Below are 19,846 nucleotides of genomic sequence, written 5' to 3'. Positions count from 1 at the left end.
TGCATTGAGGGTTTTAACGTCTCAACGAGGCTGATGCGTGAGACACATATCGACATAAATGATTATTATTTGTTTTAATGGAGACTCGAGCTGGTCTCGTTGGTTTTTTTGTTTTGTCGTTCGGGGTTCTGCAGAGGTGAGTCTGCGGGGACGAGGTGAAGCGTGACTCGGGACGAACGCGCCGCTTTTCCCGTAAAGAAGGAGACGAGAAAGAAAACAAACGCTGCGATCACATGACCGGTGGATCTGCCTGGAAACTCAAGTGAGGAGTTTAGGAGCCGATCGCAGCTCGCGCACACCCACGTGCTGTGACTCACGCATGACTCACCAAACGTGCCAGTAAAAGAGAGAGAGAGAGAGACACACACACATACATACACACACACACACACACTTCCACGGAAGAGGAGAAACATTAGGGTAACTTATCACAGCCTCATACCGGGAATCCACGCGTTTCTCGTTTATTCCCCTTTGTCCACAGTCACGTTATCATCCCAGTGAAGGGAGGGAATTAAAGCAGCACATCTGGGAAAATACAACCATTAAAAATCCAGCTGTGGGAGTGGGAGGATAATAACACTTAAGTGTAAGGAAGTAAAGACAAAAAGAAAAATATGAATGGAATAACAAACAAGAACAAGAACAATGTGTGCTGTGATTTAATTCATGGACCATGTAGAATGAATATTGCACAGTTAAGAGAGTCGATAGTTTTGTGTTTATAGTGTAACTGTGAGGAGGTTTACAGTTGTGATCACCACACACACACACATCAGTGTGTGTGTTTTCTGCAGGACAAACAGCTGGGACCAGATGTGTAGAGAAGATAAATGATGGGATGGTTTTATCCCCAAGAACTTTACAGCAGTTTCACTTCCTGTCTGTACTGATAATCACCTTTAATTAACCAGTTTGTAATTTATAACTCGGATACTTGTAGTTTGCTTTGATTAAATCTACTGCGGCACATTTCAAAAGTAAAGTGCTTTTTACTCCACTTCATTCATCTGACAGCTGAGTGCAGGCTGCACTTTTATATATAAAAGATTTGCTAAAGACTATCAGCCGTTGAAATTAGCACAGGCTTGAACAAATAGAACTGCAAATGCACATTTTAAAAGCTTTTCTCGGGTTAAACAGAAGGTTAGGAGAAAACGAAATTGAATATTTTTTAGAAACGTGTAATCAAAGCTGAGATCTCATTCTTCCTCATTATGTTTATTGTGAACGGCAGCAACAAAGACGTTCAGGCGGCTGAAAGATTCAAGATAAAACAGAAACCAAAACCAGGTGAACTGACACAAATTACTTAGGATAAAACTAAAAGCAAAACTTGAAACAAACGGTCATGACTGTAAAGATATTATCAGGTTTACAGCACAAGAAAGTTTATCAGACTCAATGTTCAGATAAAAGTGATGATTGTGGTACTGACAGTTGCTTAATCCACCCACTCGTTACATTTACATACTTCAGTGTTTCCCCCGACAACACTTTGACGAATCCGGAAATCTGCATATAATTTGTATTATTTATTGTTAAAAAACTGTGTGCAAATACGTTTTTATTTAAAATACACTTCTTTATTAAAGATAGAACTGCTTCTGTGGCAGAGTCCATACGACTGACAGGGTTATTAATCTGATCTAAGACCAGCTGAGCAACTCTCTCATTATCTGTTTTTCTACCAGAATAGCCTCCAATTAAAAAAAAAATATCACAAAATCAAAGTGATGACAACAGAGAAAAGTTCCTGTTTCTACTGACCTGGCATACAAACGTTTTACGACATTCCTCTTTCTTTATTACAAGTTTTCAACGCATGGCACAGTTTTTGCATTTTCTTCTTTCCTCTTGAAACTGTTTTGAAATACAACTTTGGGTAAAGTGTGTAAATCTCAGAAAGAGAGTGCTAGCCCACGTGAAGCTGCATATTTAACAAGTAAAACCTGACTCCGCACCGTTACGCTCCAGAGCAGCTTCACAGTCTTTACCCCGGCACAGCGGTCACCGCTGCGGACAGGTGACTCGGGTGTGCCCTGGCATGTGGCAGATGCCGCAGGAACGGGGTTTCTTAGCAGCAGGAGGTTTGCTGGGGTTGGTCGCTCCCATTTTCTTCCTCCCCCTTTCCCCTCCATCTCCACGGTCTCCACCACCATTAAATCCACCACCAAAACTACCTGACATGGGGGAACAGGTCAAACACAACATGAGGCGGTGAGATGTAGCCACAGACGGAGCAATAACGATGTTTCTGTGAGCAGCGAGACTGACAGCAGCGAGCCCGTCTGATAAGTGGATGCCTCAAGGTCTCAGTGGGAGTGTTTGAGAGTCGTGACAGATTTTCTTTAGTCTCTCTCTCCTTTTTTCTTTTGTTTGATCCGACTGTACATCTTCGCTGTTTGAACACTCGCATTCACACACTTCTAAACATTTTACATGGCATACAGAAAACATTAGCTGATACGGGGCTCATGGTGCAAAAGATTAAAGAGGGAATGTTATGTAATGTATGTAAGACTCTGAACTGTGATTGACAAAATTCAAATGTTTGTCTAGAATTCATTGTAGAATCTAATATTTGAATTCAATCTATCCAATGATTAAAAAACTAAATACAAGCTTCCTGAAGCTTTGAGGAGAATTACCCCCAAATATGAGCTTCAGCCAGAAAATTATACAAATCAAGAGGCTTGAGTCGTCCAGCAGCAAAGAGACGGACTGACAGAACCATTCGTTACCTTTTGTGTGTGTGAACGTTCTGTCCACTAGTACGAGGACAAAGTATTGAACAACAAATGTTTTCTCCATTTAACGTCAGAGTTTGTAAATGGTGCAAAGGTTCAGCATTCGTTGGTGATGGTTGAGGTCAGGGTAATGGGCTTGAGAGCATTGTGTCAATGACGTCCCATCAAGACAGTGTCAGCCTTACCTGGTGGGGGTGTGTTCTCGTCCGCCCATTGGAAGAAGCCACACTGTTGCTCTCTTGGTTTCCCACAGGTGTGGAACATCCGGCCCTTGTTCGGACCGTCCTTCTGCACTGTACGCGTCACCGCTGTCTCATTACAGTTACACATCGTCTGTCCCACTTGTCCTCCAGCTCCCCCTTCCTGCTCTTGGCCTCCTCCAAATGTGTTCCTGAAACCCATCGAGGGCCTCGGAGGCTGGGAGGTGTTCGGTGCAGGCAGGGGGCGGGGAGGCCCTCGACTCTGCAGTGCCTCCGGCTGATTTGGTTGATCTGCCCATAGAAAGAAGTTGCAGCTCCCAGCGTTGCACTTGTAGAACTGACGCCCTTGGTTGGGGCCGTCTTTACGCACAGTGAGGAGAAGTGCGTCTTGACCACAGTTGCACACAATGGCGTCTCTGTTGGGGTCTCCACTACCGCCACCACCTGGTGGAGATCGAGGCTGAGGGGTCCAGGAGGGGGCAGGAGGAAAGGAAGGTTGAGGATTGGAACGTGGGGGTCTGGGTTGATCTGGTCGAGGAGGCCGTGGAGCTGGTGGCCCTCGGCCACCACCCCCACCTCCTCGTCTCCCAACTCCTCCCACCCCTCCACCATCTCTGCCTCCTCCCATCACTCCACCATCTCCTCCTCCTCCTCCTCCTCCTGCTCTGAGGTATTTCAAGTCCAACACTTCTCTGAGCGTCTCATCACATCCACCGATGCAGCCGACAAATTCTAAAGGCATCATGGGAGGGAGGCTGCCTCTGCGGAACTTAAGCCTCAACCTGATGAATGAAGGACAAACAGAGGGTGAATGTTGAGGAGGTCAAATCAAACACAATCAGAACTGAACCAACAGCTGCAGACACGGCTGACTAAATACATCGGAATCAGCCGAACAGAACTGGGAAACACCGGAACATATGAAAGTGTAACTGCCAAAACTTGAAGGAAGACACTTCAAGACTCTGAGGCTCAAAGATGTGAGGAATAGAATAGAATGAAGGAGCCCACATTTCTATCTAAGGTGATATTAGTAGTTTATCACGCCCCCTGAAACTCTTCTGTGTTCCTCAACAGTCCATATTCAAAAGATTTGTCATGAAAAAAATCCCCCTCATGACCTTCAATTGGCTTGAATGTAAGATGACAGCTTTTTTTCCCTCATTTTGTGACCGAGATGGCACCGATCGCTTATTTCACACATTGTTTGTTAAAATAAAGAGTAAATCAATTGACAGAAAAGATATTTAACTGAACCGAATAAGCCACGAACATCCTATGTGATGCTGCAAAACATGTTTCATCCTCATGCTGATTTTATTTTCGGCACCATATCTTCCTTTACTGTTAGTTAACAAAACATCACTATTTGAACAAGGCTAATAAACAACTGTACCATCATTAAACACAGGGATGCAGGAATCCGTGAGATAAACGCTGGGATATTACATCAAGTTGCCGTGGTGACCAGCAAGATGGCAGCAGCAAGCAACAGTTTATCTCTGCACTAACTGATGTGAAAAGAGACGCTGTTTTTGAGTAAGTGCTGTAGTTCAACTTTGAGCCCTGTACAAGACTGGTAGCTATGGTAACGGATGCTGATACGGGGCACTTTGGCTCGCTGCTGGTGAGCGCGCCCTATATTTGGACTGAGCTGAGGCACGTGCTCAAGGGGTTAACGCCCACTTGTGTAAACAAGTACTTCGACGAGTTTCTTGTGCTGATGAAGAAACTTCATCCGTGGTGGAGAGCTGACAGTAAAACAGCTCACAGATTTCCTCGGAGCTCCCACATACGCTCATCAATAATATAACAAGTATAATGTGTGTGTTCACAAAGTGAGCACTGAGAAGAGGTGAAGTTACTGAGGAACAAAGGAGAAAAGGAATCTCTCACATTCTTTGTACGAGACGTTATCATTCAGAAAATGGCGCCATGTTCAGATTTGTGCATTAACCAATGAAATACTTACATGTGAACGGGGCGTGGCTGACAGGTGGGACAAATGCTGTCGTCTCTGCTGACCTCCAGCACTGTGTCGGGGAACCACACCGCTGTCTTACAGGCTGGGAAACCCACGCAGGACAGGTACTTACTGCAGGGGGACGGAGACACAGAGGAAGGGACGGGACAGCAGAGAGGACGCAGAAAGAGTTAAAGGGGAAAGTAAGACCTTCTGTAAACTTCAGAGTTTTAGACAGAGAGCATCTAAAACTCAATTTATTATAAAGAATCAGTAATATGGTTTTAAGCAACATGTCTCGCCTCACCCGTTTCCCTCCCTCTTCTTTTTCAGCACCATGTCCCGACTACAGTGAGGGCATTTCCTGACAGGGAGCGGGATCTCCATGTCCTGCTGCTCGGCTTCAGTGATCTCCTGAGCTGCACCCAGATATGGCGTCAGGGCTTCGTCTAACCTGAGGCGACAACAGACAATAATTTCCTACCAGCAGTCTGAAATGATTACAGCCGAGGTGCAACTATTCAGTATATGACATGATTTCAATAAATCTCATTGAGTGCGACTTACTTCTTTGCCTTCCTGACAGACTCAATGAAGACAGTCTTGTATTTCTGGATGTGTTGCAGCAGAACGCCCCGTTTGTCCTTCGTGCCCTCGGATACCAGCTTGAGATCTGCCTCCAGCTCAGCACGCAGGTTTGGTTTAGACATCTCATAGCCCATGGAATTGTAACCTAAACAAACAAACACACGTAAATACTTGCATTATAGTTGATAACACTATGTATAAAGCCCAGAGCATATTGTAGAATGTATTGTGTTGTGTGCACTTACCCTCCACCAGCCCCATGCCGAGCTCTCCAGGGAGAAACCTCTGGTCAGCTGTCAAACCCACGTACATGCGACTCTTGATCGTCTCAATGTGATCTGCATGGGTCGCATCTGTGCCTGTGATACACAGTTTAACACATCTGAGTTTCCATGACACACAAAACAGTTCATCTTGAACAAACTGTCTGTGTTGACTAAGTTGTGTCTAGACTGAATGTGTGTGTGTTTACCAATGCCGTGCTTCTCCATCAGTGATATGAGGTCGGCTTCAGAGAGGAGCTGCGGAGGACTCGTCTGTCCGTCCACCATCTCAATAGCAGAGGGCTGGAACTGGGAGCCGTTCTCGTACACCGGAATCACCTGGAACACACAAAGTGGATGTACAACAAAGCTTTAACACAGGAATCAGCTGGAAAGATGTAGTTTGATAACATCGTGAAGCAGAAAGGCATCATGGGAATGTTGTCTTAGCGAACGAGGTAATGTATTAAAGTTTTATTCATGTTTAATAAATAATTGTTGCATGTTTAACAGTAACAAAAGTTTGTCTAGTTGGAACTCACCTCCTCTTTTTACTTGTTTTGTAACAAAGTCAAAATGAGCACACACACACACACACACACACACACACACACACACACACACACACACACACACACACACACACACACACACATCCTACCTTGGCACTCCACTTGTCATACGGGTAAACATCCAGGTAGTTCCTTGCAATGATCATGAGTCCCGAGGTGGAGAACTTCTCCTGGGCTATATCTATGTCCACCACTGTCTCCTGCCCCTGAGCATCTTGGGACACACAGGCAAGGAAGTGCCGGACAATGAACTCATAAATACGTCCTTCGTTGCCCTGGACACAAGAAGAAAGAGAAAATCGTTACTTCACAGATTCAATGTCTGTGTCTATGTGTGTCTAAATAAGGCGCATTTCTTTTACTTATGAGAAAGGTGAATTAATCTTAAATTGATATTTTTGAGCCCATTGTTTCCCGTACATATCGTACAGGGACTGGTTGCGTACAGAAGGAACTTACTTGATGTGACGTTTATAGAAAGCCTATAAACATCACAGACACATGAATGATATATGCACAAACTGATCTCCATTTTCATACCTGCAGTGTATGGGAGAACTTGGTAGGGTGTATGGGGGGGTGGGCTTGGTCAGATTTCTTGCCCTGTCGTGGGTTGGGACCCCCAGGCTGGTCGAGCACCCGCTGGGCGAACGTCCCCCAGGCTTGGCTCTGTGTCTGCAGCTCCACCAGGGGGCTGAGATCCAGGTTTGCAGGAAAAATGTTTGTCTCAGTGCGGGGGTAACTGATAAACCTGAAAAGCACATGAGTAAACACGCAAAGAAGTTTGATATTGCTGGTGAAGCATCTATTAAACACATCAACTGCCAGATGGATGTACAGAAATAGGAACGGCTTTAAGGTGGTTTTAAAACCTGCTGAACTAAAAGTACAAGTGACCTTTTCACTGACACACAGACACTTTAATAAAAGAGGCTTCAAGGCAGCTTCCTGACTGAAACAAGTTCAAGTGAAACACCGGATTTAACATGGTTGGACCAGAACTACACTTAAGGACACCATGTGCCGAATGTGCATTACATAAAAATTATGCTTGTTCAACTCTTATGATAACTCTTACACTCACCCTTGAGTATAGAGTTTTTCTGCAATTTTCATGGTCTCTTTGGCATTTATCCTTAACTTCCGAGACGCCAGTTTCTCCATTTCCTGTCAGATAAAATGTTAACGTCGGTTCATAAAAGGAGATGAGATGAGACCCAGGACACTGGAGCTGAATAAACTTGATCTGTCTCTCATGCTTGAGTACAGCTACATACACTTTACATGCAGCACATGTTTGTGTATGGCGTTATATTCTTACCACAGTGTCCAAAGGCAGCGGTCTCCACTTGCTCTTGGGTTTGCTGGTTACTGAGGTGACTGTTGCTATGGGATCCTGGAAATGAGTAAGATTATTTTCTTGTGTGTAGCTTTTCACATACGTGGTTTGCAGCCCAGTTTATTCAGGCAGGTTGAAAGCACATTTGAATTTAAATTTTCTGCCGTGTCCTACGGAGGTAACAGCTGTGGGGAGAGGAACGATTCCACATGTGTGCACTTTCAGCACAGACCACAAACACACACACATACAAACACACAAAACACAGTTGTCTGTTTTTCAAGTGCACAAATCATTTCTCCCTAAACAACAATCATCAGTCTTTTTGCTTTATATTAAATAAATCATTTGTATGATCAGATGACCACATCAGTGTTTATAAATGACTTCTCCTGTGTTGCTTTGCTGTTGCTGTGTTTCAGTGTGAATATATTTTCCACCTGTTATGTAAGAGCAAAATTTAGGCAAAGTTTTTTTTTTTACTTCCACATGTTTTATGTCATTTTACATTTATATGGTAACAAACAACTAGCTAAGTGATAATTACCAGCTGAATAACTGTGAGCATCTTGGCAAACAAACACTGGGTGTAAATGTTTTTCAGTGACAGTCATAGATTCAGACGACACCTCCGTCCTGCTTCCAGTAACAGAGACAAAAGATGGACCAACAAACAAGCGATTATTAAACAACTTGCACTGACACTGACCAAAACTAAACACCAATGTGCAAAATGACTGTCACTTAAAACTAGGCCTAATGGAAACTCACATTAGCTCATTAACGCATAACGAGAATAAACCAAAACTCCCTAAAGGAATGAGTGATGAGAAACAGAAAAACAGATCACTAGTGAAAGTGGTACAAGTGGTACATTCAGGTATGTGACAAAGTCAATAACAGGACTGTGTTTACCACACTTATGAGTTTCAAGAGTACGGACCCTCGTCGTTAACAACACAATCTCAAATTTGCCACTTAAAAAATTCTAAAGACAGAGTCGACATGAGCAACATCAGCCGACTTATAAAGCTTACTAGCTTCCGTGAGAGCCCATGACTGTGCACACATTCACTGTCGGACACGTCAGTGTACACAGTATGAATCATACACATGCAAACAGCCGTACCTCCATGCAGATCTGGTAAAGCACCAGGCAAGCTGTGTGGTTGAAGAGACGGTTTCTTTTCCAGTTGAACTCGACAGTGTCCTCCTCAACTTCATGGAGCACTGACACAAAAAAAACTCAGTTAAAACCTCAACACTTGTCTCTGCATTTGATTTGAGGGCCTGTGTATGGATACATTTCTACCTTTGATTTTGTAGAACGTCTCCGGTATAAATGCCTGGATGGCTTTGAAACGCTCCACCACGAAGCCCAGAGTGGGAAACTGACAGCTGCCATATGAGATCAGCTGATTGGCAAGAGACTCCGGAAAGATCTTCTGAAGGCGAAGTGTCTGGAATCTAGTGAAGGATGCACCTGCAGAAGATGAGCACACAAGAGTGGATGGGATCATGTTAACCGTACTTTCAGAGATGAACTGAACTTCAGACATTCTCCTGAAATCACAGACAAAGACAAAAAAATAATGATTATGTTTGACAAACCATAATCTGTTGAGCCATCACATACACCTGAAAGAATATTTGTCTCATGCGCTTGTGTGTGGAGTACTACCTTACCTATCCGCAGGTCGAGCTCCTGACGGACATCAACAGCATCACTGATGTTAGCATCCGGCTCTGTCAGAGTTTCACAAGCTCTCTGAATGGAGTTGGGGGTAATCTCAGAAAACTTTGCCCGAAAGACTTGTAAATTGTGTTTCACTGAAAAACACACACCATCAGGGGATAGTTATGAACAAATGAAACTGTTATTCCCTGGCTTTAAACACAGTCACAGAAACATGGAGAGATCATGACACAAAAACAACAGACATGTTATTGACATACCTGCTTTACAGACGTCTATGATTTCAAAGCCAATGTTTTCTCCCTCTCTGTCACAATCAGTCCAGATGACTAAGGCCTGGCACTGCCTCACCTCTTTCTCCAGAGTCCGCTACAGAGACAGAAAGAGACAGACGAAAGGGGAGAAGAGAAAAAAGGGGTTTGATGAACAGATGAGTCCTAAAAATATTTTAAGTTGTTTTCTTTCTTTGTGAAAGAGATTACAATTATCTGAGCCTATCACACAATTGAAATTAATAAATGTGTAGCGTATAAATTTACAAAGAAATACAATAAAGATGTGCCTTGTTCAAATGTCAAAAGGTACCAGTGCTCAAACATAATCACCCAGACAGCAAATGACCATACCTTGATTTGTATCATGTTATCTGGACAGTACTTCTCTACCTCAGCGTCAAATAACAGCTGGGGATTACAACTGTGCCTTTGGAGAGAAAATATTAAAATATGATTAATTGTTAAAACACTGTTAGGTGCTGAATGTACAAAAATAATTCAAGTTTAAATTACCATTTCTGGAACGGCGCTTTAAACTCCAGACCCAGTAAATGACCAGATACTGAAGTCATTGATACTGAGACATTCTGGAGTAGGAGACAGAACAACACCGACAAAATCAAAAACAGAAAAAACACTAAAGAACAGACACGTGTGGATAATCAATTATTTCTGTGTATCCACTTACCTGACCAAAGAGATGATATTCATACTCGTAGATTTTATTAAACTTTGACATTCCTTCCCTCTGAAAAGAAATAATCCAATCAATACAAAACAGACTCCCACCTAGATCAAGCATCCATAAACAACTTCCTAATTTATAGCCCCCCCAAAAATGTCTTTACTTTGTTGTCTACAAAGTGTCTGTAAATGTTTAATTGAAGTTTCCCAAAGTTAAAGACTAATTTAACATCAAGTTTAATGTTCATGATGTTTGACCAACTGTCTAAAACCAAAAGATATCCAGGTCATTACCACAGAGTGAGAGGACTGAGACAAACAGCAGATTTTCTATATCCTCTTTGTGGATCACCAGACTCAGCGAACATAAGATAAAGTTTCATGCCGTGTCATGTAATTGGATGTTGTATAATAGATCAGCTGTAACTGTAAGTTACTGTGTCTTGAAGGGACCACAGACTGACACTAGAACACAGAGACTGATCCATGACCATCCACTGATTTAGGGCTTCAGCATTTCTGATGAACCTGCTGATTGGATCAAAACAGAGGTTGAAACTGTCCATAACAAGTTTATAGAGCTCAACAACAAACGAAACCGAGGAGAATCATATTCTCACGTCATTTACAAACACAGATAACACTGATTAAAGACTATTTGCCCAATCATTGTGTCCATCGACCCGTGGTTTCAGTAACACAGACACTGACCCTCCGGGCTCTGCCGCCGGACATGATCTCTGAGATGCCCTTGGCTGCATCGTTCTTCTCGGCTACGCAGAGGACCCGCTTGATCTGAGCCCGGCTCCGGTTCATGTCTTCCTGCTGAAGTGTGTCCGGACCCCGGCCACTCTGCGCCGCACAGAGACGCCTCCACTGGACCCCGAGCTGCTGCAGTCCCGGTCGAAGCAAGGATCTTCCGGCTAGATGCGCTGTGAGCATGCCTGGTGTCCCTCACATGAAGCAGCCGCTCCTCCGGGCAGCCCCGCTCCTGCTGTTAGCATGTTAGCTGCGGCTAACCTCTACGACCATGGTCTACGCTCCTGGAAGCTGTTACAGAAGCGCTAAAACTGTCCACACTGGTTGTCCACCTTGATCCAGAATATAACGACACCCGCAGAATAAAACTAAAACACCAAATACACACGTTCCAACTTTGTTAGCGGCGGAAACCAAAGTCTGACAAGAAACCGCTAACTCTGTTTACAATTGCCGCGTCCGCCTGTCAAACACTGCCGTAATCAAGGTCGTAAAAACTGTCGTAAAATCCAGGAACTGCCTCGTTCCGGAACACGACAACGACCAGGTTTTTACAACAGTAAGTGAAAGCTTTTAATTCTAACACAGTTTACATCCGTAACACGCGCTGCGTTTTTATTAATAACGTTTTTAACAATAATGATGCAAGTAATATTATCTCATATCACAGATAATGGATAGTACACCGTAAATCAGGAATGTTGAAAATATCTGTGAACGAGACGATGCTACAAATAGTACACATAAATGAATAATCAACATCATAACACGATAACACGAATGGGTATAAGAGCCTGCTACAAACGCCGGGACTACTTTAATTATTTGGATTGCCAAATCAAATACTTCCATTCATCACAGACAGTCCCTGTGTGTACTTTGTGTTTTAGGGTGTACTCCCTGCAGGAGGAGGAGGGACGATCACCTGACAGGACTGTAACCAGCTGAGTAAACATGGCGTCTGTGTCTGGATGTAAATGACATGCAGCGCTCCTGTGTGTGAACGGGCTTTCTGTCTCACCGGGGTGGATGGACAGGGCGCGTGAAGAGACGCGGGACCGGAGGACAGAAGCGCTTCACTGATGCTGCTTCGTGTCTTATTCTCTCTGTGCTCAGCGCGAAGACTCTGATTCCTGCCCGGACCCTGTGGTTGGCGCGGATCATTGCTTTTGTTAACAGAGCCTTTGGTTTTTGTGGAGGGGCTCTACTTCTCATTCAGTGTGACACATATCCAGGATCCTGCTCTGGGGACTGGCTCCTGCTGGGCTCAGTCTGGGGCCCGTCCTGCTCTGCTGTGCTCCTTTTTTCTTTAAACGATATAAAGGAGCTGCCTGTAATGTGTGAGAGCAGAATGATCAATGTGTCTGTTGCACTCTGACAGCTGGGTTATGACTGAGAGTGGTGCTGCACCGTGTGTTGTGTTTCTCATGCCTTTCTCGACAACACCACTATGATAGGCTCACCTGACGTGGTGGCTTTCACTAAAGAGGATGAGTTTGGTCAGAACAACCCGGACCCCTGGGCTCTCCCCGAGGAGTTCTCCATCCCCCTCCATCCTTTGGCGGACTCCAACCCCTGGGCCAAAACCTCCTTTGCAAAGTTCACTAAAGACTTCATCCTCATCTCGGAGTTCTCCGAGCAGGTGGGCCCTCAGCCTCTCCTCACCATCCCAGCTGACCCCAAAGTGTGCGGTACGTTCGATCTCAACTACTTCTCTCTGCGCATCATGTCAGTGGACTACCAGGCCTCCTTTGTCGGGCATCCACCAGGCAGTGGCTACCCAAGGCTCAGCTTTGTGGAGGACTCGAGGGTGGTCTTGGGCGACTCAAAGGAGGGGGCATTCGCTTATGTCCATCACCTCACGCTGTACGACCTGGAGGCCAGGGGCTTCGTGCGACCGTTCTGCATGGCATACGTTTCAGCCGACGAGAGGAAAATCATGCTGCAGTTTCAGGAGGTGTCCCTCCGCTTCCTGCAGGCGTCTGAGTGTCTGAAGGCTGGGAACAGGAGAGCCTTCGCCAAAGAACTGCAGAGGAAACTCCAGGACCTGGAGTAAGACCTTCATTGCATTTTAACTTCTTTCCAACTTAGAATTCAAATACAAGTCATAATACAAATCTGATATTTCAATATTAGCCCTGTGTTCAATTATATATGTAAACAAAACTTTGCTTTTTGGCCCCTGTTAATCCCTCAGCCTCATGTCTATTCCACTAACACTAATCTTAAGCAGGTATAATAGTGACCATGTTCACTATTTTATGGTCAAGTGCTTAGCACGTGTTAAGTAGCACAAAACACAAAGTATAGCTTAGGCCTTCTTTGTTGTTTGGTCATAAGAAAATATTGTGATTTTGACCTGACGACGTCGTCAGAGAAGAGTCAGATGATCTTACAACATTTCACCCAGAACTATAATGTGAACTTCATGGTTGCACCAGAAGAAAAGTCAGAGCCCACAGAAGTTTTTAGCATTCATCCACTAGGGACTTTGAATGTTGAAGAGAATTTCTTGGCAATCTATCCAGTCGTTGTTGATACATTTCAGTTTGAAGTGGCGGACTGACCAACCAACCAAAGCCTATGTCCATGTGTGCTATTAGAATGGATATATAAATAACTGGCCAACCATAATCTAACAGTTCATGAATGTTCATGCATGTTTTTCCTGTTTTGTTTGTGTAGTAGTTTCTCAGACTCTGTTCAGACTTGGTACTAACATCCATCTTAACTGATCTGGTCACAGGCGACACATTCAGGACACATTTTAATGGCAGGTGTGAAGAGATGAACATAGATCTGTGTTTTGTGATCAGATCTCTCAGGATGGACGTTAATACCAGGTCTGAATAAGGCTCATGTTACTCTTGACATTCCTCTTGAGGAAAAAGTCATTATGTCAAACTCTATTATTCCCGTTCCCTGTATGAACACGTGCATCAGTAACCCGTGTTGTTTTCCCCTCAGGTACACTCACTCTGTGCTGCAGAAAGAGGAGGGCCTGCAGAGGGAGGCGGGGCCTCAATGCATGTACTCCGCTCACGCTGTTGAGAAAGCCAATGAGCTCGCTAACGTTGAAAAGAGCATCTATGAACACAGGGACCTGCTGAGGCAGATCAGCTCCTACCATTCCCGCCCTCGCAGAGACCCGCACGCTGTCACCTGTCAGAATTGTGTGACAGAGTGCTTGAGCGAGTGTGAAACGCTGTTGGAAAAATACGCCAAGCTTGCCAACCCCTTCGGGTACACTGACAAAGGAAAGAAGCAGGAGGAAGGGAAGGGTCGGATCAATACTGAAGCAGGCGAAGAGGAAGTGGATGACGATGAGTGCGTTAAACGCAGGCCATCTTACACACCACAGCTGATCAAAGCTAAGTCGGCCAAGTGTTTCGACAAGCGCCTGAAAACCATGCAGGAGCTGTGTGACGACACTTTCTATGAGGCCACCATGGAGCTCCTGAAGGAGACAGAGAGGAGTTTCCGTGGCGACCTGTGTTACCTTCACACACGCCGCCTGGACAAGGCTCTACGTAGGAAACAGAGAATTACCAACTTCCTGTTTGAGGAGGACCTTTGTGATGACGCTGAGGATGAGGGAGGGGTACTAAGACCTTTCTGTGCTGTGAACCATGCTGTCAACAACTATACACTCTTAAATCCTCCTCCAATTGTGATGGGACCAGAACCTCTAGAGCTAGACTCACTGGAGCCCCCACATCCCCGAGACCCAGCTTCTGAGACCAGTCATACTCAGGAGAGTGAGCTCGGGCTTGGGGAGAGCCATTTGGATTCCTCCCCCTCAGACCAGACTCTGGAGACCCAGGAGAGCTCTGAGGAGAACAAAGGAAGCTTTAGCAGCGATAAGAGCGGGATTGCCCCGGCAGAAAAGCAGCAAAGTCTTGCTAGTATGAGGTCTGAACCTGCTGATCCTGACTCTGACTTGACCCCTGACCCTGACCACAACGCTGACCTGGAGAGAGAGAGCAGCAGTGAAGATATGGAAACCACTGCAGGGGAGGATGACGGTGGAGACGAGACACCTGTGTCCTTGCTGGAAGTGGTGTCAGAGCTGGAGGCCAGCAGGGAGGATGACTGTGAGAGAGAAAGTGAAATTGAGTCTGACTTGTTGGTTCCAATTGACACAGCATGCTGTATGTCTCAAGAGGGATTCCTTTATGAGGCATCTGCCCCAGAAAAGGACCCTCATCCGGACCAAAGCTCCCACCATCAGTCCTCTCAAACCCTGGTGGTCAACCAGGAGCCTCAATCCCTTCTCCCTCTCCAGGACTATTACGGCGTAGGCTCTCTATGCTTAGAAAACCCAGCAACTGGGCTGGAGCTGCCTGTGGGGCGCCTTGGAGATGCAGTTTCCCGTACCTCAGCAGAGGATGGGTCAGACTGTACTATGAGTGCTTCTACTGGATCTGATCGTGCTGCCTCACCTCTCGGCTATGGGGCGGTGATGACCCTGCGTCACAGGAAGAAGGCTGGACAAGGAGCCCTGAGGTTTGTGCGGCAGTACCCCTTTGCCATACAAGCTCTTTGGTGCCTGCTGAGTGGTAGGACGCTGGTGGTGCTTGGGGCAGATGAGGGGAGGGTCCGACGGTTGGTTGCTGCTCTGGCCCTCTTCGTTCCTGGCCCAGGGAAGTGTGGCGAGAGGGTTCAAGCCTGGCTGTCCTGTCCTTTCACACTTACTGACCTGCAGAGGTGGAAACTCATTGGTTTGCAAAGGTTAGTACAATTTGCATTTTCATTTTAGCCTTTTAAATAACACTGGTATAAAAAGCTTGTATTCAGGGCAAGTAGAGCCAGACAGATGATGTTGATGACAGAGATTTACTAAAGCAAGTTTGATGCTCACAGAACCATAAAAAATATTAATCAGTATGAAGATGATGGTAGATTCCTCAACATAGGTTGTATCACACTTCACTCTACTATTACTCATCTGCTCTGACTCAGTCTGTGATGACGCACAGAACAGCTATTCAATTTCCAGCCTCTCGACTGAATTGAAGTATTTTACATTTAGAGAGAACGCCATAGCTTCATAAATTCATGCACTGGTTGAAAAGTGAAAAGGTCACCAAAGCACATACAAAGCTGCAAATATAATTATCAATTTCATTTATCATTTTATGACAGTCCAGTTGATTTATTACTCTTATAAACCACAAATGTCATTTTTTCAGGATCCATCCTCTGAACCATGAATCTCTGTATCTGATGTCCTGCCAATGTGTCCAATAGATGTTGAGTTATATCAACCAGATCCATATCCTATAATTATTGTGATGAAGTGAACAGTAAATGATGATAATAAATAAAAAATTTAAAGCTGCTTTAACCAACTGACAAATATGGCATCTGTCTTTCTGTCTCCCACAGAGTGGCGTCCCCTGTTGGTTCCAGCATGCTTTACTCGCTGTCCCGCTACAGTCGCTATATCTCCATCCTTGATGCCGACCAGAAGACCTTGCGCTGCCCGCCGTATCACGGCCAGCTGCTTGCCAACATAGCCGATCATCGAACCTACATCCGCCATGGCTCCACCTACTTCCTTCATGCACAGAGCACCCTGTGCCGCCTGGCTGCCAAAGCCTTCCTGTTTACTTTCACCCACCACCTCCACCTGCCGGTCAGCTCCACGGAGGGGCCGGAGGTCGTTGAGGGCCGACGCCGGTGCTTTCTGCAGGAGCAGCTGGGGCTGGGCGAGGAGGACAGCCAGATACTGCTCTGTCTCAGCCAGCTCATTACTCAGCAGTACCTAAAGCCTGCCACCGGGAGCAGCGTACTAGCACCTTGTTTTAGTTTTAACTACACCACAAGCGTTTTATACAAAATCTAATTACCTTCTGGGAAAAGGATCTCACACATGTTTTATCAGATATTATCTGTGATCCTTTGGTTTTTAATGGACCAAAGGTGATCGTTACAAGGTCTAAAGTTATTTAAGTTTCAGGAAAATCTGCGCTGGCTTTGATTTTTCTCTGCCTTGCTGTCTCTTTCTTTGATCTGGATATTTCCTCTGTGTGCAGGGGAAAGGAGACTCGGAGTGAATTGTGAATGTCAGCGAGCTGTTTACTTTGGTTCAGAGGAGTTTGACACACAAAAATATGTCCATGACAAACAAATGTCTGTTCTACCCTTTGAGCTTTTTGTGGGTTTTTCCGTGTTATGTGCTTGTCTGAGGTCAGGGCCACTTTTTTTACTGTGTGTGTGTGTGTGTGTGTGTGTGTGTGTGTGTGTGTGTGTGTGTGTGTGTGTGTGTGTGTGTGTGTGTGTGTGTGTGTGTGTGTGTGTGTGTGTGTGTGTGTGTGAGTGGGTGTTTTCTTTTACAAAGTTTTATCCGACATGGCTGTCTGTGTGTTTAAAGTGCTTCTCTGACCTCAGCCAACTCACTAACAGGTTCAATCACAGCTCTGTGTTAACACCCATCCACCACTGAGCAGTTTGTCAGTGATGACATCATCTCCTCTACATGTAAACATGTTTTTCAGGAATACTGTGACATTTTCTGCCTGTGGTGAACAGATGTCCCTCTCCAATCTGTCCATGATATGGTTTGTTACAGCTGGTTTGTGACATGCCTCTCTACCACCACATTGCTTCCAAAGGCCAAAGCTTTTCTGAAGCCTACGCTCGTCATATTTCAGTTTCATTCGACCATACTTTCTTTTTTCCTGTTTTGTGAAGTAATTTTAACACATATCTCTGCAGTAGTGGTTGAATGTCTGTTTTGTTTCCAGGAGTATTGATGTTTTAATGGAGTAGATGTGACTTATGAGAGCATGAAGTAAGCATTCCCAGAGGCTGCTTTCAGGTTGTGATGCATGAGGAAGTGTATTCGCCGTGTGAACTGGAGCCAGTCGGCTTCCACGTGATGTTGCATGTCCAGAGAAAAAAACCGTCATTGCGCACATACTCACCAATGTAAGGCCAGCGGCAGCCAAAACCTGTCAATATTCACTGCTGACGAGCATCTCCATCGATATTACTCAAATGTTCAGGAACATTTTAAAGCTACTTAACCTAAATGTATTGAAATTCACTGTTGTCTTAAAGTTGTGTGAGAGTGTTGTGGTGTCAGCATGAGACTGTCTTGTGCCAGGGTGAACCACCGTGTTGATGATATTTCTGTTTTTGTTACATTTGAAAGAACCGACGAGATGCTGAATATTTTGAGATGTTTGCTGGGAGTGATGGTGACGTTCTGTTTGTATAGATTTTATGAATTTCCTGTGCCATCAAAAGCAAAACTCTGAAGTTTGACACTTTATTTAGGTCAGTAGTGGCCTATCATTGTTTTTCCCAGCGATCCTTGCTGGATGTGTGCTATGAACAAACAGTTCTATTATTTATTGCTTCAGGACAACATTTGGATCATTATGCTGAGAATTTCTGTTTTGGAATAAGCGGAAGAATTGCAAATTGAAGAAAACTCTGAAGTTCTGTCGCATCGGCCAGTGAAATCACACTGATGTAGCGTCTTTGTTAGTATTTTAGATTTTACTGTTCCTAATTCTCTGGCGTCGGAGATTAAGCTTTGATTCTGTATCTAGGATGGTAACTGTACTTGTGACTGCATGGTCAGAGTTTTAATGTGAAAGGTCAAACAATGGGATCATGGCTGCTGTCCTTCCTGGTACGATAAAAAAAAAAAGTTTTTAGGCAAATGCTTTTAACTACTAACAACCTCACTTTTAATTCCAACTAATGTATTATTTTTATTTTTTGCCACATGTGACGTCTTTTTAATGCTTGAGTTTGTCTGTTCAGACATTACAATTTTTTTTTAGCTATTGTCCCTCTAATGCAAAAAGGTGAATGTAATTTTAATAAGCCATACCACAGTGTGCTTAACACGTCGTCACTCAGTGTCCTTATGTTGCCATATCACATCTACCTTTTGTATCTCATCATGAAGGGGGCCACTGTTACCTTCAGCCCTGTGCGACTGCGGTGTTGCCATTTACTTTAATAAAGCACGTTGTGAATGTCCCGATGCTTTTATGTGATTTTGAAGAACAGTTTAAATCATTTTTGCGGCAGTGCCTGTTCCCACAGGAGGCTTGCGGTCTTGTTGATGTTTCTGAATCTCATGGTGAGATACTGAAGGAGCAGATTTCTCACATTAAACATCCAATACCCAACAGACTCTTGTCTGTGTGACTTGCTTTAGCGATGACGGATGTGCAAACATTGGAGGTGTCATGAATAATAAATGCTTATCTGTGAGCACATCTAATTGCCCTGCTGGAGCGGCAGAAGGAAAAGGTGATGGACTGGAGGGAAAATAGCAGCGGATGAATGATTTACAAACACTTAAATACAATACAGTCCTGCTCAGAGGTGATTATCATTAGTATGCAGGAGCTGAGTGTGGGCAGCTCTGTGTGTTTTTATGTTAACCGGTGTGATTCTCTACCTTTTTCCACTGATACTGTTTTATCTAGCGTCTTTGTTATTCCACAGAGCTGAGCAGGGGGAGAGCTCTCTCTCTCTTTCTCTCTCTCTCACACACACACACACACAATCCTGTCAGCTGCTCTAAGGATCAATAACATTTGCACAGTGACAGGTGAGGATTTAATTAGGAGGTAGTTTCACCTGCAATGTTTATGCCTGAGATGAGATGACACAAATAATTAGAATGTCACTCAGTAGAGCGTGTACCTCCGCTAAGGCTCAATAGTCTAAATTCATTCAAGCTGCACTAAATTTCACACACTTACAGATATCAGTTCCCTAAATGTG

The 19,846-nt window shown here is 44.5% G+C and overlaps 2 protein-coding genes across 2 annotated transcripts; one reads left to right on the top strand and one right to left on the bottom strand.

Annotated features, from left to right (window-relative positions):
- Positions 1 to 1,205: 1,205 nt before the first annotated feature.
- Positions 1,206 to 11,628, bottom strand: top3a (DNA topoisomerase III alpha). Its single transcript, XM_020105992.2, has 19 exons — positions 11,042 to 11,628; positions 10,335 to 10,394; positions 10,160 to 10,233; positions 9,998 to 10,073; positions 9,632 to 9,740; positions 9,362 to 9,505; positions 8,988 to 9,158; positions 8,805 to 8,905; positions 7,658 to 7,732; positions 7,421 to 7,503; positions 6,877 to 7,087; positions 6,426 to 6,611; positions 5,974 to 6,103; positions 5,747 to 5,860; positions 5,481 to 5,646; positions 5,221 to 5,367; positions 4,923 to 5,045; positions 2,936 to 3,732; positions 1,206 to 2,183 (listed from the first exon to the last, which is right to left on the bottom strand). Exons 1-19 carry the CDS (start codon positions 11,270 to 11,272, stop codon positions 2,011 to 2,013), a joined length of 3,171 nt encoding a protein of 1,056 aa, XP_019961551.2. The 5' UTR covers positions 11,273 to 11,628; the 3' UTR covers positions 1,206 to 2,010.
- smcr8a (Smith-Magenis syndrome chromosome region, candidate 8a) lies at positions 11,581 to 19,244 on the top strand. The gene is made up of 4 exons (XM_020105995.2): positions 11,581 to 11,648; positions 11,980 to 13,141; positions 14,057 to 15,820; positions 16,478 to 19,244. The coding sequence occupies exons 2-4, from the start codon at positions 12,540 to 12,542 to the stop codon at positions 16,935 to 16,937; spliced, it is 2,826 nt and encodes a 941-aa protein (XP_019961554.2). The 5' UTR covers positions 11,581 to 11,648; positions 11,980 to 12,539; the 3' UTR covers positions 16,938 to 19,244.
- The last annotated feature ends 602 nt before the right edge of the window (positions 19,245 to 19,846 follow it).

Source organism: Paralichthys olivaceus, chromosome 5, assembly GCF_024713975.1.
Source record: "Paralichthys olivaceus isolate ysfri-2021 chromosome 5, ASM2471397v2, whole genome shotgun sequence".
Classification (NCBI taxonomy): Eukaryota; Metazoa; Chordata; class Actinopteri; order Pleuronectiformes; family Paralichthyidae; genus Paralichthys; species Paralichthys olivaceus.
This window is presented reverse-complemented; position numbering and strand designations above follow the sequence as displayed.

Coding starts and splice junctions, on each gene's coding strand:
- top3a (XM_020105992.2), bottom strand. CDS start 11,272: ATGCTCACAGCGCATCTAGCCGGAAGATCCTTGCTTCGACCGGGACTG. Junction 9,159..9,361: donor GGAGCTCGACCTGCGGATAG/GTAAGGTAGTAC, acceptor CATCTTCTGCAG/GTGCATCCTTCACTAGATTC. Junction 8,906..8,987: donor GACGTTCTACAAAATCAAAG/GTAGAAATGTAT, acceptor TTTTTGTGTCAG/TGCTCCATGAAGTTGAGGAG.
- smcr8a (XM_020105995.2), top strand. CDS start 12,540: ATGATAGGCTCACCTGACGTGGTGGCTTTCACTAAAGAGGATGAGTTT. Junction 13,142..14,056: donor AGGAAACTCCAGGACCTGGA/GTAAGACCTTCA, acceptor TTTTCCCCTCAG/GTACACTCACTCTGTGCTGC. Junction 15,821..16,477: donor AAACTCATTGGTTTGCAAAG/GTTAGTACAATT, acceptor TGTCTCCCACAG/AGTGGCGTCCCCTGTTGGTT.